General features: G+C 38.4%; 3 protein-coding genes across 3 annotated transcripts in view; 1 reads left to right on the top strand and 2 right to left on the bottom strand.

The window, feature by feature from the left end:
• Positions 1-2, top strand: part of amdhd1 (amidohydrolase domain containing 1) — a 6,995-nt gene extending 6,993 nt beyond the window's left edge. The window contains exon 9 of the mRNA XM_034226019.1: positions 1-2. This exon is cut by the window's left edge and continues 407 nt beyond it. The gene's annotated coding sequence lies outside the window, so the exon portion shown is untranslated.
• A 1,275-nt stretch (positions 3-1,277) lies between these two features.
• On the bottom strand, positions 1,278-7,723 carry LOC117552496 (tetraspanin-9). Its single transcript, XM_034226003.1, has 9 exons — positions 7,498-7,723; positions 6,393-6,434; positions 5,943-6,022; positions 5,621-5,812; positions 5,429-5,503; positions 5,237-5,338; positions 4,710-4,841; positions 4,437-4,520; positions 1,278-1,685 (listed from the first exon to the last, which is right to left on the bottom strand). The coding sequence occupies exons 3-9, from the start codon at positions 6,003-6,005 to the stop codon at positions 1,614-1,616; spliced, it is 720 nt and encodes a 239-aa protein (XP_034081894.1). The 5' UTR covers positions 6,006-6,022; positions 6,393-6,434; positions 7,498-7,723; the 3' UTR covers positions 1,278-1,613.
• Positions 7,724-7,933: 210 nt separating this feature from the next.
• On the bottom strand, positions 7,934-23,117 carry LOC117552495 (UPF0577 protein KIAA1324-like). The gene is made up of 22 exons (XM_034226001.1): positions 22,863-23,117; positions 19,293-19,413; positions 19,017-19,206; positions 18,765-18,912; positions 18,145-18,234; positions 17,951-18,056; positions 17,267-17,416; positions 17,045-17,133; positions 16,092-16,272; positions 15,734-15,862; positions 15,233-15,323; positions 14,928-15,030; positions 14,622-14,759; positions 14,010-14,282; positions 12,466-12,639; positions 11,988-12,177; positions 11,803-11,899; positions 11,350-11,451; positions 10,867-10,993; positions 10,129-10,307; positions 9,383-9,545; positions 7,934-8,822 (listed from the first exon to the last, which is right to left on the bottom strand). Exons 1-22 carry the CDS (start codon positions 22,962-22,964, stop codon positions 8,751-8,753), a joined length of 3,015 nt encoding a protein of 1,004 aa, XP_034081892.1. The 5' UTR covers positions 22,965-23,117; the 3' UTR covers positions 7,934-8,750.
• Positions 23,118-23,546: the final 429 nt, after the last annotated feature.

The following is a 23,546-nucleotide window of genomic DNA, read 5'->3' as shown; positions in this document are numbered from 1 at the left end:
TATCTCTGTCTCATTCATCAGAGTAAAGCCTGCCTTCATTCAGTTGCAGGAATGTCATTATATCACCTCAGAAACAGGTACAATTATCCATCAAAGTAATCACACAGCTAATTGATTGGCATGATGTGACCTTTGTTAATGTGTCACATGATACTAGAACCACAGGGTAAAGATTGCAGGAGCAAAGAAAACAGAAGTAATGAATCAGTTATCATCAGAAACATCATATCTGTGAAGAGTGTTTTATTGAAGGTATTCGTACACAATGTCTGTAGTAGTAGTAGTAGTCTTATACTTTAGACAAACAATACTATCATATTTTATTTCAACCTGCTATACTGTGACTTTTAGTTGACATACTATATTGTGTTTTTACTTTTAACATAATATACTATGACCTTTTTCCAGAAATGTTTGACACTGATATGAAGTCTTTTTTATCATACTATGACTTTTTTTCCTGAAATGTACAACATATGATATTATGTTTTTTTGACGTAAAAAAAAGTGAGATACTATGCTGGGACTTATGTGATGTTTTTGATTGAAATATATGACATACTATAATAATAATAATATTGGGAGGGATGAAACCCTCTTTAATGGTCACACAGCACACACATGTGTTCTCTGCTTTTAACCCATCCTAGTACCAGGAGTCTAGTACTATGAGCAGTGGGCAGCTATTGCACAGCATATGGGAGTGAGGGGGGAAGGGGGTTGTCCGGTGGCAGGGCAGGAGGTGAACTGGGACCTCTCCAAGTAGCAATCCACACTCCATTTTTAGGTCTGGTCGGGGACTTGAACCGGCGACCCTACGGCTCACAGTCCAAGCCCCTACTGACTGAGCCACTGCCAGACTATACTATGATGGTTCTTTTCATCATACTATACTATGACTTTTGTCAGAAATGTTGGCCATAAGACGTTTTTCTATTATTTTGACATACTATATAATATTAAGTATTTTCTGGAACTTTTGATGTAGGCCTACTATACTATGACATTTCTTTCTGCAAATAATCGACATGCTGTGACAATTGTCTGAAGAATGTTGCCACATGTGAAGTACAAGCTTTTTTTTGACATACTATGACATTTTAGTACACTTTTGACACGCTATGGTATAACGTTATTTTTCAGAATGCTATATTATGATAATTTATGAAGTTATTTTGGACATACTCTACTTTGCTGTTTTTTCTGTTATAACTCGACATATGCAATTTATTTTCTGTAGTTTGACATTTTGCAGGACCAAAGAAAACAAAAGTAAATTATCAGAAACATCACAAATGTGAAGAGTGCTTTTATTGAACATGTTAGTACACAATACTTGTTTTATCTAAATGTACACACATCATATATTTTTCCACAGGCAGAGCTTAACAACCCCAAAAAATAAATTCTCACCACTCTTCCACTTTACCTGTGTTCAATTGACCGAGACAAATTGCAAATATTACACATAAAAACATGCATTTAAAGTGTGTTTTTAAAAAGCTACCACATGGAATACTACTTTAATAGACAGAGAGAATGTGAGATTTAAGGCTATAGTGGCACACGTGACAACTCTTTGATGAAACCATGGTAACAGTCTGGGACGATCATCAGGCTTCATACTTCTTCCCCGCTCGGTGGATCTGCTGGTAGAGTGTCATCGAGAAAGCCATACCAAGGAGCTGGGAAAAGAAAAACATGTGTTAAAAAGAAGAAAAAAAAGATTTGTACAATTCTACTTTCTATGAGATAGTATGTATTAAAAATCTTTGAAATAACTCATACAATGTTGTGCGATTTTTATGAAAGGATTTTTATACATTTATTACATCATGATGGTTTTTTTCAACATACTATCAGTTTAATACAGTGGTTCTCAAAGTGTGGGGCGCGCCCCCCCTGGGGGGCGCGAAAGACCAGGAGGAAAAATGGTTATATAAAAAAAAAAAAAAGATTTAAAAAAAAAAAAAAAAAAAAAATCATAATTTGAAAAATTATTGATTCGAAAATAATATGATACAGTACAGTACTATTACCTCTGGGTCTCTGTGTGTGTGGAACGAGCCATTTTGTGTGCGCGCGAGAGAGAGAGAGCGCACCGGTACCGGAGATCGTTGTTCTTAGCTTCTGGTGCTAGCGAGCTACGCTAACGGATATAAGGAGTTTTTTCAACAACAAAGTGGAGGAGAGTCCTCTCCTGTCAGACTGAGAGGCTCAGTGAACTAAAGGACTCTCTCATTGTTATCTCAGTGGGTCTCAAACGTTTTGGTCACCATTAATGTAAACAATTATTTCCGAGGCACACATTTATATGATCATTATAGTTATACAAAAATAAGAGAATAAATGAAAAACAGGTATGAAATACTATATGACATTAAAAAAAGAATAAAGTTTAAAAGGGTGATTTGTAAAATATCCATAAAGAAAAAGTAAATCTGTTTACAGTTCCGTTTCATCTGGGTGTTGAGAGAGGTATCCATAGATCTCTTCATTTTGCTCTCAATGTGTCCACACACCACCTATAAAAATAGCACTTTACCCCTGCTTACACCTATATGCCGTGAGCTGATTATCGAGCCTTCGTTGTAACAGTTGCGGGAACACTGTGTATGTGCGTGTGGGGAGTGTTGCAGTAGAAAATTCCACTGTAGCGACCGGTACATTAATGGGAAACCCTAAATGTTTGAGCACCCTCTATGAAACGTCAAGCTACCCCACAGCACCCCCAAAAGAAGTCTCTGGCGTCGCCACTGAGCCTGACTATGTGTGTTGGGGGGGCCCGACTTTTTTTTTTTCTCCAAGGGGGGGCCTGACAGAAAAAGTTTGAGAACCACTGGTTTAATATGATGTTTCCAACATACTATGACTTCTTTTTGACATACTATACTAATGACTTTTTATCTGAAATATTCGCCATACTATACCATGATATTTTTTCCCACAAATGTCAATGACATTTTTCTAGACATATTTTAAGTTTTGGACATAAGGGACCCTTATCTACGGAAGAGGATTAGGGCCACATAAAAAAATTTTTTGTGATGATTTGAAAAAAAAAAAAATTTTTTTTGTTCTGAGAAAAAAGTCAGAATTCTGACTTTAATCTCAGAATTCTGACTTTTTTCTCAGAACAAAAAAACATTTTTTTTTTTGGGAGAAAAAAAGTCAGAATTCTGACTTTAATCTCAGAATTCTGACTTTTTTCTCAGAACAAAAAAAAATATTTTTTTTGGGAGAAAAAAAGTCAGAATTCTGACTTTAATCTCAGAATTCTGACTTTAATCTCAGAATTCTGACTTTAATCTCAGAATTCTGACTTTTTTCTCAAAACAAAAAAACATTTTTTTTTTTGGGAGAAAAAAGTCAGAATTCTGACTTTAATCTCAGAATTCTGACTTTTTTCTCAGAACAAAAAAACTTTTTTTTTTGGGAGAAAAAAAATCAGAATTCGGACTTTAATCTCAGAATTCTGACTTTAATCTCAGAATTCTGACTTTTTTCTCAGAAATACCGGTAACTGTAGAACCAGCTTCACTGCGATTTACACATTGCAGTAGGCAACAATGGAGGACGTGAGTGCATTTCTGCGCGCCAGAGGGGTCCAAGAGGAAACCATAATAAGTCATTTTACAACCATCTGCAATGTGTAAATCGCAGTGAAGCTGGTTCTACAGTTACCGGTATTTCTGACTTTTTTCTCCCAAATAAAATGTTTTTTTTTTGTTCTGAGAAAAAAGTCAGAATTCTGAGATTAAAGTCAGAATTCTGACTTTTTTTCTCCCAAAAAAAAAAATGTTTTTTTGTTCTGAGAAAAAAGTCAGAATTCTGAGATTAAAGTCAGAATTCTGACTTTTTTTCTCCCAAAAAAAATATTTTTTTTTTGTTCTGAGAAAAAAGTCAGAATTCTGAGATTAAAGTCAGAATTCTGAGATTAAAGTCAGAATTCTGACTTTTTTCTCAGAACAAAAAAAATAATAATTTTTTTTTCAAATCCTCACAAATTTTTTTTTTATGTGGCCCTAATCCTCTTCCGTACTTATCTAACAAATTGCAAATATTACACATAAAAAAAACAAAAAACGTAATATGTTTAATGTATGTCGAACATTTCGGGAAAAGTTTTAGTATAGTACGTCGGAAAAAACTAGAAAAACTAGAATTTTTTTTCTGATAATTTTTACATACCATGAGGTTTTTTTCGACATACTGTACTATAAGTGTTTTGGGATATTTTATACAAAGATGTTTATTCTAACATACTATAATATACAAAGAATTATTTCTCCAAAATAAGTTTTCTGAAATTTCGACATACTATGGCGTTTTTTCAACATACTAAACTATGACATTTACTATTCTATGTCTTTTCAATGTTATTACAATACAATAACATATGTGCTGTTTGCAGCCTGCGATCAAGATCTGCTTACCTGTATAACCAACACACACATGGCGATGGTTCCCAGAAGGTGTTTGTTGTCATCCAGCCACTGCTCCACCTTCCCATAGCAACCCTGAAACTCACATCAACAGTATTTATGAATAAAAGACAAATGGCAAATCAGAAAGTTTAAACCAAACACTGTGTGACTTTTGCTTTTGTTTATATTCAGACAACAATATGTTTTGACTCTTATAAACTTGTCACAGCACAACTTTATCACAACTTCAAAGACTTCGTAGCCACAGATAAACCCACTGACCTGTGTCCAGAAGGTGTTGGTGGCGTTGCGTCCGCAGCCCGGGTAAACCTGCTGGCAGCAGCGGTCAGGAACCCCGCTATCATGCAGGGCGATTAACCAGTCGTTGTAGTCGTTCACACCGCAACACCGCCACTGTGCACAGGCAGGAGAGAAGGAAACGGGAAGAAAATATACTATATTAAATTGCAATTTAATGACATAAAAAATTAATAGATAGCAAGTAATACAAATGCAAAAAAGGCATAGTGTCAACAAAGTACAAATAAGTCCATATAAGTCAGAGAAGAGTTTTTCATGAAAAAGTAAAAGAATGTTCATAGTATAACAAAATATCATAGAATAGCATATCAAAAACATTTTTTAAAAGTCATAGTATAGTATATCATAAAGTACAATATATAATACTATATATATAGTGTTTTTTCATGAACATTTTATTTTTAGTTTATTTTAAAAAGTTATAATAACTTTTAAGCTGTAATTCCATTACATACAAATGAAATAAATGGCAATGGTTAATAGCATACCTCTCCCTGTATGGTGTTCCATGCATCCCTGAGACCAGCGTTGTTATCAGTGTTGTACAGCACCAGGCCTTCTTTCAGGTCCCGTCTGGCATTATCACTCACCTGGGCAAACCAAAGAAAAGGTGGTCACACTCGCCCACAGCATGAGATGATTGGTTAATAAATACATAATGTTCTTTCTTGGAGTCTTACCTGGTCCATGTAGACAAAGAACAGGATGAGGAGGATAAGTTCTGCCAAGAGGATGATCAACAGAACGATGAAAAACTGGAGAAAAATTAAATAAAAGTGTCTTTTAAACTCAACCAGAGAAAGAAAAAGCAGAATGTTGCATTCATATCAATGCAAAACAGTGATGCCTCATGGGTAGTGTAGTTTACTCACACTCAGAAGCAGACACTTGTTCTCCTTGATGGCCCCAAGGCAACCCAGGAAACCGGTCACCATGATGACGGTGCCAAGTGTGATGATGAGGTTGGCGGCGGAGATCGAGGGGAAGGAGGGTGACAGGGTGGCGAAGCTGCCCTGAGACACCGAGAGCCACACCCCCACCCCCAGCAGCCCACACCCCCCCAGCTGAAACACACAAACACAGGAAACTCACACACTTCCTGTTGATTTATTGATAATGAAACGCTTTGGCTGGCATTCTGATCTGTTTTTGATGCTTGGTCAAAGTTTCTGGCTGTTTGTGTGAAATATTTACCCAGAAGACTAGGTTGAAGAGGAAGAGCATGTATTTAACGCAGCAGATGCAACCTCGAGCCATGATTGAATCGCCAGGCACTGCAGGGAATAATAGTATATGATAAAAGGGAAAAAACATCGCAAAAATATGTCATGGAAATGTTAAAAAAAGTAGTATTTAATAAAAAACAAAAAAAGAGTCACAATTATGTCATAATAACGTTTTAATCTAGATTGCTTCATTTAAAAGTATACTATACATCACAAAGACTGGCTATGGTTAGGTTTTCTTTCCTCTATTGCAGGTTGTTTAAGTTACCACAAACATCACCACCACACTACAAACTACAGTATGATACTGTAGTTCACAACCTCTTAGTTTCTCGTTAAATCCCACTGACGGTAAACATTTAGTTCTACATGTCCTGTCATGCTGAAACCACCCAGAAATGACAAGAGGTAAACTTACCACTTCAACTAGCAGGAGAACAGAGGAGCTCTAGATGTGTACCTGCAACACACCAGTGAACACAAACATTCACACATACTGTTTGTTGTGTACAGGCTTGCTTTAAATTATGCCAATTTTTGTTTTTTTCTGTGATTAAGAACCAACAAGGTCTCTCTTTATAGGCCCATCCCACATTAATTACAAACTCTTTTATAGAAACATGCATCTTCCAGTAACATGTACACCAAAAAAAAAACACATGCAGGACTTATGTTAGTTACTTCTATATGAGTCAAAGACGTAACATAGACTTTGTACACTGAAAATAACAGCTACACAATAAATGTCATTTTTCTTTTATAATCCAAGTTTTCCAGTGTCAAATAAATGACATTTAAAGAAAACTATAAATAGATTAAAAATGTAAAAAGTAGTATATGTTGGCCAATAATTATTTGCAGTACAGAAAAACCTATCCATTACGTTGGAGATTAATTAGAGATAGAGACAGCCACCCTTTTAGATAAATAACGACGTATCAGTACAAAATCAAAGTCCAAATTCTTTAAATACTAATTTAAGGGATCCTTCATCAGAAATGTTTGTTTATGATTATATATATCAGTTGTTGAGCTCCACTAATAGAACATTAATGGCCAATTGTTTTGATAGTAGATTAGTAGTTTACGTTAGAGCTAAACAATAAAAATGGAAGTGGAAAACATTGCTTAGGTAGTAGAAAATAATGGACATTTAGCTTTAATAGAAGATATATTTTTTAATAGGTTGCTTGAAGACTTGTAAATGAAACTGCTTTAAATGCTTTTTTTGTTTGTATTCTTTATTTATATGCGACAGAGGTATCTTGTATCTCTAGAGGACGTGACGTCAACGGTCTGAACTTCAGTTTGCGGTTTTCGAGAAAGTTTGCTTTAAATTAGGCAAAAATAAGCACTAAAATCAGTTCTAAACGCACTTATTTTCATATTTCGTGAGAATAAAGCATATTAGGGTTTGAATACAGAAAACTAAGATATCTCTACTGGAGGTTCAGGCCGTGATTGTTTGGTAGTCCATGCGATCAAGAGAAGGAAAAAGAGAGATAGTTGTGGTAGTTTCCTACCGTCTGCTATGAACGCATCTCCCCGCTAACGTCTCAGGATTCAGCCGGTAAACACCTCCGCATTCCGGCTTAACTTCAGCTGCTTTCCCCTCACAGCATCCCTCGGTGTGAAAACATAAACCAGACTGCTGTAAATGATTGTGAAGTCGGCTTTGAAGTTTATTCGATGGCTGGAGAACAGGAGGAGGGTAAAATCTTTGGAGAGGGCGGAGCATGGCGGAGGACGGACCCGGGAGAGGAGGCGTGTCTCTGGGGCTGGAGAGAAGGACCAGCCGGGCAAAGACCCCTGGCTGTGTAAATATGGCTTTTAAAAATAACTCACATATTTGTTTTAAGTGATATTAATTTCAACATCAAATAATCACATTCCATTGCTGTCATGTAATAATAAAAAAGGACATTTGCATCTTAAAAAACGTAACAAATTAAGATTAGGTGCTTTTCCTTTGAGTAATTGTTATTTATTTTAATAATTTGGACAAAACTCGCTTTGTGTCACTTTGAGTACATGTGACAATCAATAAATAATATGAGAACATATGCAGTAGATTATTCTATAATAATGACCTCCACATAAAACAACAGTAAAATGCTCTTACATAAATGCATGAATAATATCAGTGGCCTATAATGGATAACAGTATAACAATCACAACAGCCATTCTTCTGCATAGAGAGTTTTAATTAAGTTAATCGTCCTGATTGCAATTATAAATTATTTAAGTAAATCTTCACTTTTCATACATTACCAAAGAAAATGCATCAAAATGACAACGGATTATAAAAAAAGTTGCAGATTTGTACTCTTACTATTATAAAAAGGCCTATACCTGTCACACATGAGTTGAACTGTATGAACTTTAAACAGCCACAAACAAATCAGAAAGTCAAATAGGACTTTAATAAAGGTTCATCATTAAAACATTGATATAAATACATGACTCTGAACAGAAAGCAAAATACCAAATTAAATTACAAAAAATACAAAAAAACATCAAAAGCATTTTCTCTTTCAGGTGCCGCCCTTGAGCCTCCATGGCACTAAAGCAGGAGCGTGTTTCCTGGGTATTAGAGGAATAAAAGTCGAGTTCTGCCTGCGTCCGAGTGGCAATCATGAGGTCTTTTTTTGTGCCCCCCCCCCTTGCATACAATGTAGGGCGGGTTAAGGAAACATGAGAAGCAGGGGAGTGACGGACACCGTCACTGACCGACTCTTCCTCCATTATTTCACCTCTCTCTCCGTCTGGATCTGTTCATCCCAGGATCCATCGGTCACTGTGGGACGAGTTGAGCTGCACAGACTCACTGCTCTCTCCCCTGTCGTGCTGAACGACACAGATTTTACAGAGTAATATATCTTTATCTTCATAGTGCTTAGAACAATGAAACTGTGTTGGCTCTTTAACAAAAAGTACAGTGAAGAGTTTAGTAGGTACAATTTCAAGTAATACTGTAAATAGAAGCAAATTAAGTGAAAGCAACATATACGCAAACAAGAAAGAGTGACCTAGACCAAGGATAATGTTTTTTTATAAATCAAAGTCACATATACATAACAATACAATTATTCTAACATACACACAGCAAAGATACATTTCACGTTTCTAATTAACTTGTTTCAACATTTCATTACAATTAATTGTTATTGTTTGAGATGTGGAAAAAAACATGCATTTTCTTTCTAGTCTGTAGCAAAGAGGCTGAATTACTTTTTGCAATTGGCACGTATTGCAGTATGATGACTCGACAAGTAGGATTAAAACTGATTGGGCTATAAAGATTTGGGTTTAGAGGTACAAATATGTGTAGTTGGGTAAGGCATTACAAGAAAAAAGCATGCAGCACATGCTCAGTGAATGTAGTTTATAATCAGTCAGATACACACCTTGTTAGCTATGGCGCGGAGTTTCCCCAGCAGGGAGGGCTTCTTGGTGTAGACCACGTCGTCGTCAGGCTCCTCCCCCTCAGCCAGAGCACAGCTGTCTGCAGCTGGCAGCTCACACTCTCTGTTGGCCGACATCACCAGACGAGAGTACTTGTACTCCAGCCTGAACACAGACCACAGGGACTCCGTCATGGTGATTCAACATATTATTTAGCACAGTAAAAAAATCCACTGTGTAGGGGTTTATATGCGGATACTAAAACGTTTTCCCCCTAAAAGATAGCTTACATTTTATCATAGACGGTCATCCAAAAAATCGAAGTGATTCTACCAAATGTTTTTTTTATTAACAAAAAACGTGTTTTGATCAAGATAAATCTGAGGGTTCAAGATCACAAGATGACTAAGGGGATACAAAGAGGAATAAGTATATTTCTGTTGCACTAAACCTTTAAAATGCATTCAAATGACACAGTCTAAGAATAATTATAATTCATATGGTTGTCACAATTTGTGCTAATTAACTATATAGTTAGTCACAAAGTTATTAATAGTTATCCAACTAAAGCAAAAAACGAAGAAGTTGATGGTGGCAAAGCATTACTCTAGGACTGATAAATAAAATGTATACTTCTTTACTGTCGCTGACAAACAGCCATGACATATATTCCTTTAAAAACAAATGAAGGTGATGTAATACGAATGTTGAGATTGCTGGTGGCGTATGATTGGTATTTTCGTCTCACCTTTTGTTTTTCTTCCAGAAATAGCAGGTGAGGGAGACGAGCAGCACGGCCACGAAGGCTCCGCCCCCCACCCCGACCTTCAGCCACAGAGCGATGGCCTCACAGGGAGAGGAGCTGCGGGGGGGCAGCGGCACGCCTTTGGTGCACAGCTTTGGATCGTTCCACACAAACAGAGTTTCCTGGAGAGAGTGGAGGGAGACAGATGGAGAACTTTCTATTTGTTGCTGGCTTCATGAATCAAATGATAGAGCAGACTGATTTCTGATAAAAAGAAAACAAATGTGTCTATTTTGATTTGCTTCTGAAAAGAGTTGGCATGCGAAGCACAAGGGAGGTCTGCCAATGTAAATGTAGCAATGTTTAGTTGTGTTTTTAACTAAGGGAAGTATAAAAGTAGTTTGAACTGAATTATAAAGCATTGTTCAGTTAATCTTAGACATAGCAACAAATAAGAAATGTAAGGTGTTGGTTTAAGGGATTATTAAGGTGTTTATATCTAGAATTATATCTTCACATTTAACCTGAATATTCGTCAAATATATTAAGGCTTCTCCAAAATGAATTGTTATACATAATAAATATACCATAGATTGATATTAGTTTTTTAGCAGAGTGACTATTCTTGCTTGTTTATTCATTGCTATTAGTAAGATGTAGATATTGTAGATAATACAAAATATATAATAAAAATGTGTTTTAGGTCTGGGTCATTTCACAGATAAATAAAGAGTGTGTTACCTGGACCCTCCCCCTGCAGGCCCCCTCTATCCGGTGGTAGTCGTCCTCAGTGCAGAGTGGACAGGCAGAGGCACTCTCCCACAGGAAGTGAAACGTACATCCATCACAAGTTCCTGCAGGACAGGAGCTGCACAAACACATATTGTACATTTTATTAGGACTGTACTATTTGGAAGAATAAAAACATATTGCAATTATTTTTTACTCTTTTTTGGAGAGGATCTGTAGCCAACACATATATTTCATTAAGTCTGTAGAATACGATTTGTTGGCCGGGACATCTATGGAGCACCACAATCCTAATTCAGAACTTTATTTACACATGTTTTAACTTTATTTGTACATTGTTTTTAATATATTTTACGTCATGTACTTGTTCTTATTTTTTAGAGTGCCAGAAACCTTTCCAGTCCCTTGATTTTCAAGAGCACACTAACACATTTTTGATCCACAGTAAGCAGTCATCCCCTACATTTACCATACCTGGGCACAGAGAGCTCTCCTCGGTCAGACTTCTCAGGTTTACAGCGAACGGTGATGACTGAACTGCGACCCTGATCACATGAAGCAGTTACTTGTGTTGACCTGAAAGAAAAAAGGGCACAGTTAGAAACATAAGAAACAACAAACACTCACTCTGCATTTGTCTCTCACACTCATTGGTGTAATGTAAAAAAAGTCAATTCCATCAAGAACCTTACTATATGAAGCTATATACAAATAAATAAAGATGTGCTCCACCTTTATCAGCTGGGAGGAACACAGTAATGCATCAATAGTAACTTAATATACTGTATATGATTCTGAAATGGGCCATAAAGCAGTCATTTAAATGCGGGACTTTTACTTGTAACAGAGTATTTTTACATTTGACTTTTGCTTCTTTTACTTAAGCAAGAGATCCAAGTTCTTCTTGCACCACTTCTCAAACTGTACCTGTAGAAGAAGTTGATATCTGGAACATCCTTTGAGCTTTCCGTAAAAAGTTCAGGTTGAGCTTTCACACCATCCAGAATAGAGTCCATTGTTGCTCCTAGGAAAAAACATGATAAAGATATTAATGGAATATTAAACATTTAGTGATAACAGATCCACATACTGCCTTCTAACAAGCATCGTACCGATGAAATTGTCTGCAAGGCTGATGGACTGGGAGGAAATGGCCATCCTGAAGCCCCGCCCATCTGCTGGGATGATGGTTGATTGACAGATGAAGCTGCCCACTGAGTTAACAAACTGCGCCGGATCACTCTGGTCATCTTTGGTGGACACATCGGTGACGTTATCTGTGCAGACTGCCACTCTCTTCCCCTGGAGCAGCGAGCAGATAGGAACAAATATGTCAGTTGCTATGGTTACGCTTTAATAAATGCTATCAAACAGGAGTGACAGGCCTACATGGAAAAGACTATTTGATTTCTAAAAGAAAGTAATGCTGACAAAAATATAACTAAAATACATTAAAATGTGCTGCTTTAATTTAAGACAGCTAACCATGAGGGAGAATAAGTTCAACATCACAAAAAGATCTGATCTGAAGGATAGTTTTAGTATAAAGAATGTGAGGATTTAAACATATTTTGAGTATGTGTGAAGTACCTCGTGGCCACACAGGCTGATGTTGAACAGGTGCAGGTACTTTGTGCCTTTAGAGGTGAAACTGGGGCCGATGGTCACCGAGGCAACGTCGCTTAGGGGGCTGAGATCAAAGGTCAGCGTACGGTTGTTCTCTGTGTGGGAGAAGGAGCAGTCGCTGTAGCAACGAGAGTGTTCCTGAAAGGAAAGGAAATACATTAACAAATTAAAGTACTGTATAGACCAGTGGTTCCCAACCTGGGGGGCGCGCCCCCCTTGGGGGGGGCGCCAAAGATCACAGGGGGGGCGCCAGGCCTCAGATGATTTGAGGCCAAATATCATATTTAGACTTTTTATTTTATACATATAATTGTAAGGCAATACATGATTGTCACTAAAAGCCTCTTCTCTACATTACAATAAAATATAAAAAATAATTGATTAATTAATTTTAATAAAAATTCAAGTTAGTATTAAAGGCATAAAAAGACAGAAATGTATAATTCTTTCTTTAATATAAATGTTTCTTCTGCCCATAAAGTGTCCAAACCAGGCTTGTCTGGATAAGCGCATTTTTAAAACATAGTCATTGTCCATGCCGGTTTCAGTTGGATTATTTGTCACAGTTGCTCCAATCAGATCGGTCTCCTCCATTTTGTAGATTATTTACGACTTTTGAATCCACATAAATACATCGGCAAAATCCGGCTTACTTTGAGCATGTGTTTTAAACAGTTTAATCCCTTTGTGAATTGTTTCCACTTGCGCCGTCCTTTAATTTCTTCATACAGCGGGAATCCAAATAAATTAATCCTGAGTCCAATAACCATCAAAGTCACTCCAATAGTGCTCCTTAATTACGCTTTCATCCTCCTTTAACAAAATACTTTACATTCATCCAGTTTGTGACAGTAGTTGTAGCTTTTTTGAGACTTTTTTTGAGACTGGGGGGGGGGGGGGGGGGGGGGGGCGCAACTTCCAACAGGAGTCATTTGGGGGGGCTCTTGGGAAAGGTTGGGAACCATTGGTATAGACGACTATACCATGGGTTCATTTCATGATAATCAATACATGGAAAAATAATATAAACTAAATAAATTAAATAATATGGAGTTTGTTAAATATTGATTTGCTTATCATATTCCTTAAACAACAATGTTGAGATTTCCCTTCGTTACATTTTTTTCAAATGTAATTATCTGTAAATAAAATGTTCAATATAAATTATCCAACTAACATTTTTCTATTTTATGTTCAGAATCACAGCGAGAACTCCAAAGAGTTTATATAGAAGTTATATCATAGAATCAATTCAAATAAATGCTAATATATATTGGTCTTGTCAGCCTTTTGTTGTTTGTGATCAGATATAATAAAAAAACGTTTGACCAAAATGTATCGGTGCACAAAGTCGGATTTGTTAACATAATGCTTGGATCAGTTGTTGCTAATTTGAAGAAATAAAAGTATATTTTAGGCTTGTTTGTAGGACAGCTGCTTGCTAAAACAAGCTGCTTACAAAATGAATTTTGTATCACAAACACAAAGAGGAGGAAAAATCTCTTTACCTTGTCGCTAATACTTCCAGGCCCACAGGCGACACACGCGTCCTGGCCGTAGGTGTGGCGTCCGGCCAGGTGTGTGTTCTGCGGACACTCCTGGCAGCGGTTGGTGGTTCTGTCGATGTAGAAGCCAGCGGGGCAGGGAACGCATGAGGAGCCGGCCCGCTGAGAGTTCTGAGGAACCAGAGCGCAGGCCCGACACGCCGACGCCACGCCGTCCAGGACGTTCGTCACACTGATGGAGTACACCTTCACCATGTCACTGACATACTGACGCACCTACACACACACCACAGGGATAGAAACATATGTTGAGATACAAATCTGCGACTGCTTTAAGCAAGTAATGGTTACATTTTATAAAGATAATCAAGACTATCCATCTGAACCAAGGAGGTCGTTTTTTCTACCATGGCTTAAAAACACCAATATTTCTAGATTAGCTGAAAACAAAACTCCCTATTCTAGATAATTATTACTGAGAATGACAAGCACAGGCATTGTATTAAAGGGATAAAGGCACTCTGAGTGTGTGTGTGTGTGTGTGTGTGTGTGTGTGTGTGTGTGTGTGTGTGTGTGTGTGTGTGTGTGTGTGTGTGTGTGTGTGTGTTCACTCACATCATGAGCATGGTTGGTCCTCTGGAAGGCCCATGTAAATGCGACGGAGGCGTTCCTGGTCATGCTGTGTGAGTACGACTGTTTCCCTTTACTGCCTTCCCATGACTCCACCACTGTGGTGCTCTTCCTGTTCACATCCTGCAGGGGGCGGCACAGTGAAATGGGAAAACAAGGGTTGTAAAACTGAGCAACAATATGCAGAACACTGTAATAGACTGAGAGAAATTTCACTATTCTGCTTAATGGTAAAACGTGTCATCTAATTACTACCGTCTGCACTAAAACACACAGATAAAAAACACCCACCATCATGAAGTAGAGCTCACAGTCACCAGAGCACAGGGTCTCAAACACAAAGGTTATCCGTCCAAACTCACTGCCCGTCATCCCTGCGAGAGAGGCTGGGACCCTGCCACCAGAAACACAAACACAGGCAGAGATTTAAAAAGTATAGCCAAAGCGTCTTGCCACTTATTTTAGCCAGAAGCAATCAAGGCTCAATCCACCACAAACAACTCAACAACCCGCACCATATGTACCTACTTTGCATTATCTTATCTTACCTACTTTCTGAGGTGCCCAAATGTACATAGAAAAGCACAAATTCTCACTTGAAGCCAGGCACGTGCAGGCTGAGGATGAGGTAGTCATTATCTGAGCTGCCTGCTCCGCTGCGAATGTGGTCCCCTGCAACCTCCCATCCTGAGGAACAACAGACATGATGCAACACATTCAACTTCACTCAATCTGGATAACAGATCTGTGCACATATATCAGAATCAGAAATCTTTAATTTGCCCCCAAGCAGGGAAATGTATAGAGTAGACGAAGCAAAGCATACGTCATGAATAGGAAAAAGCATTGTAAAAGTAGGTGAAATGTATCAAATGAATGAAGTAGAAGTCAGTAACAACAGTATTAAATAGTAAAGGGTTTGTATATTGCACAGAGGAAACAAGTGTGTGTATGTGAAGAGTGATTTCAGATGGACACAAAAACCTAGTAATAAAGCTTTAGGAAAACAATCTGGCCATTTAAGTATCTGTTCTGGAGCTTTATATTCTTTAATGTAAAGTTAGAGAGTCCTTCAAGCTTGACTTTGTTGTGTTTACCATTCATGTCATCACATTTGGAGTTTCCGACGTTGAAACAGGAAGTCTTCATGTTGGAGGGCAGCACGTTCCACCATTTATACTCGTAACCCAACACCGGCTCTGTACCTGCAGGGCACTTGGTGCACACTGGAACACAAGCACACACAGAAGCTTTATTTAACAACGACAATGGTATTTTCCTCCTTTTCAAAACATTATGTTTGCACAAGAACCATCTATTCAATAGTGGATAATCCAGCTGGGTCGTGTTTAGATGTTTGGTTTTCTTTCACTAGATAAATGCAGAGTAAAAAGCTTGAATTGTATGAATACAGCAGCATCAGTAACCCCAGAGGCCAGGTGTGGGCATGGTTACCGTAGGTGCCATCTGAGTGGGTTCCAGCTGGGCAGGGCAAACAGGTGGAGTCATTGCTGTTGTAGTAGCCGGGGTTGCAGGGGGGGCAGGGCTCTCTCTGCGCCGTGGCAGGCAGCTCCAACGCCCCCGTCACGTTCTCCACACAGATCTTTGGCTCCACCCACCGATACAACACCTGCGTCTGTAAAACACAACACCACAGAGGTCAGGGGATTTAGGATTCTTTAAAAAATGATTAGATAAAGTAACAGTACCTGGAACAATACAGACATACATTTGTCTTAAATGGAGGACAGATAGATTGTGTTTCTTTTCTGTTTTTTGATCGTCATCACTCTAACTCAGCACTTTCAGAGGGGTGAATCTAAACAAGCCAAGGTCGTGGACGAGAGCCGACGAAGTTGACTTTGGATCAGATGACATGCAAAGCGTCCACTAAGCTTTTCATCATTTCCTCACACAGTGTGACTTCTCTGGTTTCTGATACACAATACCCTGAGAGCGCTGACTAAACGTCTTCTGATTTTATAATAAATGTGAGTGTGATGCAGTCAAAACAGATAACATGGGCCTTAAGTAAATTGACATCAGTATAAATGCACACAGCATAACTCAATATATAATCTTTTTGTGTAAACATCAGACCAAAAATAAACAATGACATGCTGATCACCTTTTACATAAAACACCTATCATGGGTGTTTGTATGTATCTTTTGTAAAGTCTAAAAACCTTTAAATTGTCTTGTTGTAATTAGATTAATTTGCTTTATTTCAGCTTATTAACTCAATCATCCAAGCTTTAAACAACCTTATTGTCAAGAAATCTTTGAAAATGTTAAATTGTTTATGCACCTTTAATTCAAACCCTATACAAAAGAGCGTGTGTCTATCCTTGTATAGCAAAAAGGTGAGGATGTGTGTGAGTGTGTGTGTCGTGTGGATGCTGCTGACCTTTCCTTCGCTGTCGCAGGCCGTGTGGATCTGGAAATAATCCTTCTCTGAGCACGGCGGCCTCACCTTACACTCGGCCCACCCCTCATCTGAGAGAGGAGAGAGAGACGGTGATGATCCAGTACACAGTGATGCAGAGAAAAACATGCACAGACAGAATATGGTCTAGTCTTTTTCTCTACAGAGGACAATATTATACAGCAAAGTCAAATGTGTACATACGTGAGTAGTGGTGCTCAGGGCAGGTGGTGCAGGAGGAGACCCCCTTAATGGAGAAGGTGTTGCTGGGACAAGGCTCACAGGATGAGGAGCCGGGGGCCGGGCTGAACCACCCGGGCCGGCACGGGAAACACTCAGATGTGTAGGCAACACCTGGAATTATTCATTTATAAATTGTATATCCAAGAAAGAAGACTCTGAATTCATCTCAAACGTTTCCATCCACTGTATATATTACATCTTATTGCTAATGTTTAAGCCAGTTTTTGTTTTGTGAAAAGCTTCAATTGTATTAGTGTTGACCTCTGAGGTGCATGGAAGATAAAAGACTACAATTCCCACAGGGCCACCTTATCAGGAGCACGGATATGGGCAACCTGTATAAAAGCGACGAGACACAGTTTTCATCCATAAAATTAATCAATTAACGCTATAATTTTGCCTCGATTGTTTGGATTTACGGCCTACTTTTTTTGTTGAATGTGTGGAAACTATTTTATTTTGATCAACCACATGAGCTGCATAACATCAAGCCAGCCTCACAAAACGGACCAGTCAACTGTGAGTATAACGTGCTGGAAATGTCTGTTTTCAAAGGCATCTATAGTAGCTTATAGTAAATCAAAAAGGAAGCTACAACTGTTAAATTCATGAATGCCTAATGTTGTTAACGAGTGTTTGCTTTACCTTCTATTTGGATGTTCTTGAGCAGCACAGGTTTCACCATCTTTCCTCCTACCAGGATGACGGTGGTTCTCCAATAGAGGATGTTAGTACCGGTCTTTAGACTCACCTTAAAACAAAAAAGACATACACACGAGGAAGCACACCAAAACCAAAACACTGTCCCCATACTAACGGAAGCAGAATCAGATACTCACTGTGTGTGTTTCCCATTCCCCATTGTTGGTGGCTTTAATCCACTTCTGGTCCTCAGTCTGGGCCATTTCCTGACACTGCTCGTTCTGGACCTGAACACAAGTTGATATGGCAGGTATTATCCAGTAAGATAGTCTTCCAGGAAAAAGCTGCTGTTATCTCGCATTAAACCTCCACTACACATTCATTTCATATAACTGTAAACCAGGGTATATGTGGATTGCTTGAAAACAATCAGTGGAAAAAAACTGCAAGAAGTGGATATGATGAGCTGATATGTAGTTCCTTCCATTTTAAATGTTTAAAAACTGACAGAACCATTCAAGGTTGATCGCACTTTAAGCACATAAATACCCACTATCTAAAGTGTGACATTTAAAAGACAAATAAAGGATTAGATTGATACTACTCTTTAACTATTTAAGAATTATAAGAAAACTTGGCCTGGGCAGGTTTATAACAGCAGATCTAGGTAGATTTGACTGCTATTTTATTCAGGAATATCATAGATAATTTCAGTGGAATCTAAGCTATAATAAAACCTATTTAGGCAAGCCATTTTTAACCCAAATGGCTTATATCACTATGTGTTATATTAAAGAAGGCATTTAAAAGTGCTTACATAGAACTCAAAGAAGATGTTGCTGTCGGGGTACTGGTAGGTGAAGGAGACGGAGCCCAGTTTCTCCAGATGGACGGCGTAAACCAGAGACACTGTGCACTCATCGCGGTTTGACTCTAGATACACACCCTGTGGCGTCCATGATGAGCTGCAGCAAGGAAAAACAACACTCAGCAAAAAAAACAACACATGTCATTCCTGAACTCTGATTGAACCTGTGAGAAAAGTAGTGTTAGTGAGTGTCTGTGTCACCTGTTACAGGCCTGAATGTCCTCTCCATTTGGCCCAGGGTCTAAGAAGCTGGCCATATTGGTGAAGCCTGCAGGGATGGCGTCCCATTGGTCAAAACGGAGACCACTGCCCAGAGAATAAGAGCCGGCCAGACACGGCGTGCACTGCTGCGTGCTCATCTCTAAAAACTTCCCAGCCGGACAGGAAAAAGCTGTGAGACAGTTAGGGAAAAGGGGTCATATTGACATGTACACACAGATATTAACACACACATCCAGAAACACACACAGTACTTACAGCAGTCTGTTCCCCTGGTTGGCGGGGGGAGGTCTGAGCAGGAGTTTGGAGTGACGGGGATGGAGACCCTCCATCGTGACCCTGTGCTGTCACACTCTGTGTACTGGTAGTTGTATTCTGTCTGCAAAACACACACAGACACACAACAAGATCAACACACCATCCAATGGATCACTGTGGTGCCGACGGAATATTTCAGCAACTAATTCATGGAATAGCAACACATTTTTTCAGAAGTTCTGATTGATTTTGGTAATCCTCTGTCCATGAGGTTGAGAGTGAAATATCTCAACATCTTATAAAAGGAGGTCAATGAAATTAGAAACAGATATTCATCTCAGGATGAATTCTGATCACTTTGGTGATCCCTTGAATTTTGCTCTTGCAACACAGTCAGGTACAATAGTCAAATACTTTGGTTGATGACTATATACCTGCATCAGCCTCAATGCTAATGTATGTTATCAAGCAGGAAACGTCAAGACAAGTGCATCCTCAACAAGAGTAAAGTAGATGATGAAGCAGGGTATGCTTGTGTTTTTAAATCAGGAAGCTTTATTTTGACATTTGGTCGACATTTTTTGTTTCCTTTTCGGTTGTTCTAAGCTAAGATAACATAAGATAGGACTTTATTTATCCCGAAGGAAATTGTTGTGCCAGAGTTACAAAGACACAACAAACACAGCAGCATAATAAAAAAAGTAAAAATTATAATAATAAAACTGTACACTAACAGTGCAGTAGAAAGAGAAAATTAAACAACTACAAGCTTTAACCTTTAGTCACCTCTGGCCCAAAAAATAATGTCCTGTGTGCGGTCATATGTCCATTTCTAATTCTCTATTTTACATATGTTAGCAGACCAAACTTAGATAGTGAACATGGGAAACATAGTTTGTGCTAAACATGAGCATGGTAGTGGGGACATTGTGAGAATGTTATCATGCTGATGTTAGCTGAGGTTTTAGCTCAAATCACCAATAAGGGTGTATGTGCAGCCGAACTGTAGACTCCTTTTATTAAACCAGGACACATACACGCATAAATCATCGTTTATTTTCTACACCCTTATTTCCGTTTATCCCACCCTGACTAGTGCACTACAGCCACAGGCTAAGCAAACCCCTTAAAGTGCTTCATCTCGATTCAGATACAGTTATGGACGCAACATAACTCTTTTTTACGAGTATGAAGCTGATTTCATATGAAAACAAAAGCCGGCTTAAAAGTTGATGGCTGACCCTAATCACCAAGGGCAACCAACCTAATGTAAAACGAATGGTCCACTAAGGGCACGACAGCGGTTGTATGCACGCTTCTTTCCAAGGACGACTGCTTGTGTCATTATCATGCTCCTCTTGGAATGATTGCACATTCATTAAGAGGAACATTTTGTCCAAGGCAATTTATAATGAGGTGCTTTTAATCTCCATAGAAACAAGCTAAACATGACAATTATGAGTGTGTTCAATACAAGAGCTGAGTATTTATTTTTATTATCCATTAACCTCATACATTACAAGTTATTGACTTGTTGTTCTATTATTTCGTTTTTTAAATAACCTCATAAAATAACATTTTAAAAATAAATATTGTTCCCACACTTTTACATTTATTGCTTTTTTATTTGATATGCCATATTGATTATATTATGGGCTAAACAATGGTTAACTGGTATATAAAATAACAAACAGCTTTGTATTTCATAAATATTATGTTTAGGTGTGCTAAGGAAATTCTATTAGGATTTGGACTTCTTTTATCTTTACACTAAATGTGAAGCTACAGCCGGCAGCTAGTTAGCTTAGCATAAAGACTGGAAACTAGCTGGCCTATACAAACAAATTAAACGATGACATTCATTCAATTGATTTTCTCAACAGGTTCCATGTAACCTAACACACGTTATTATTGCTATATAAAGTCATATTTACAGGCATTTAGACTTTTAGTATGAATCTTTTGGCTGTAAAAGTAGTACAGTGAGCATATTTAATATTGATATTCAATGTCACCCACTTTCCTCTCGTTCTGATGTAACCTTTGAATACCTAACTGTCAAAAGACTTTAAATCAGTTGTATGCTTTATGCAATTTCTACAGAATTAAGGCAATACATCCCGTAAGTAGGGCTTGGGTTGTCCTTTTTTTAATTATTATTCGAGTTATCTTGAGTCCAAAGCCTCCCTCGGCAGATATCCATCTCCTCCCCCGACCCTGCTTGATGCACTGGGCAGACAGAGGATCACCGGAGAACAGGAGCTGGCTGCAGCAAGGCACTGACATTCAGCAAGGCACTGACATTCAGCAGCTAATTAAACAGGAACAAACACAGAAACGACCTGTGGCGTGTGACGGGGGGGGGAACTAATCAGAGATGGTTTGCAGATGCAGGTGGGTGTGTGTGCAGTAAAGATAAGCTTCAGCTCTCTGCAAAAACAAAAATGGCTTTCATTCCGAACCCCCCCATCCCCCAACACACACAAGCATGCAATCTGTGTACAAACTGTGAGAGGACGAGCACCTCATTAATGAACTAAGGAAACATGTGCTCAGATTCACCTGCTGAACAAACAACAGCGCTTGGGGGGAAAGGTGAGTCTGATAAAAATGTGCTAATGTATTGCGCTGGTCTCCAGGGTGACTCACGCTAGTTGTCATGGAGACTGATGAGAAAAAGCGAGAGGAGGGACATTGGATAACATTCAACGCCATGCATACTCTGAGTCAGGAGATTATCTAGACTGGAGGTTTTAGGATTTGTGTATACAGTACACAACAGGAAAGATGAACACTAATCTTTTTGCCTTCCAATAGGCTACTGATATTTTGTATTATTGAATCAGGGCGAAAGAGTGCCTGAACATAATTTTGGATAAATTAGACTTAAACTAGGAAAAATAAACCACATGTAGTCTCTTGACACTGTAAATATTACTTCACTTTCATCTAATACCATCTAAAAACGAATAATAATAATAATGATAATAACAACTGTTAAAGGTGTGTTAGCTGCTCTTATCATTATCAATTATTCTGAAATATTATATAAAAAAACATTCTAATTAGCACTTTTAGTTTTGTATTTTCTTTTGAATGCAACACTTTTACATGTGACAGAGCATGCTATGTCTTATAACATTATTATTTTTACATGAACAAAAAATGGATATGGACAAAAAAAGGCCCCGGTTCTCTCTCCTCCTCAGCGGGCTGCTAGCCATGGAGCATCTGTATGGTCAACATGAACCACATTTTAAGCCGATCGTTGGGTTGGGGGACCGTGTGGTCTCGCATAGCTCAAAAAACAATTGAGCCAATATATTAAGCTGACAAATGACTTGTTTTCCTTTTAATTGTTCATTATGAGAAGCCATAGTGTGGTTGTTTCTTTCTGCATGCATGGCCATTTTATTGACTGGATCATCCATTAAAATATATTTGCAATTTTCTAGACGAGAACACGAATTTAAAAAAGACTGAAGCTACTTTGGCTTGTTAGAAAGCTACACATTTGTGTTTAGAACAAGTAGCATTAAATGATATGGAGACAATAATAAAGGCACTCACCCTGTCGCACGGCCGCAGCTCGGCGGACGCAGATGAAGTGTGCGCGGTGATGATGAGCACCAGGCAGCGGGGGAGCCAGGAGGTCCACACCTGCTCCCGCATCCTCAGCTCGGGTCACAAACAGCCGGCTGTCCGCGGCCTGGAGCCTCAAACATGAAACAGGCCGAGCAGTGAGGGTCTGTGAGGCGGTGTGTCTCTCATTGATGCATGCCTGTCTATTACTCATCCCCCACCATCAAGACAGACAGTGAAAAAAGAATACCTCCATTTCCGGTTTTCAAATTAAAACTCCTGTAGGCCTATCCCTAGAATAAAGAAGGAACAAAAAAATGTAACTAAAAGATTGATACGCTTTATTTTTGTACACTTTAAATATCATAACTGTATTGTTTTTATGCAGGCTTTTGAAATTGTGTAAGAACTCACCTTGGGCCCTGATTATCAATAGTGGACAAATAAACCAGACAATAAACAATTCAGAATAATCGATAACCAATATAATCCATAATTGCAACTCTAATGCCTATAGTTTACTATTATAAAATTCTAATAAATCAAATCGTATTGATTATATAAAATAAACGGCTTGTTTATGAACTGAAGCTTTTGAGTAAAAAACAGAGGTAAAAACTCAAGCTCCATGCTTTTATTTTGAAGGCGTCTGAGCCGGTTGAATGACTTGGT

Source organism: Gymnodraco acuticeps, unplaced genomic scaffold (assembly GCF_902827175.1).
Source record: "Gymnodraco acuticeps unplaced genomic scaffold, fGymAcu1.1, whole genome shotgun sequence".
NCBI lineage: Eukaryota > Metazoa > Chordata > Actinopteri > Perciformes > Bathydraconidae > Gymnodraco > Gymnodraco acuticeps.
This window is presented reverse-complemented; position numbering and strand designations above follow the sequence as displayed.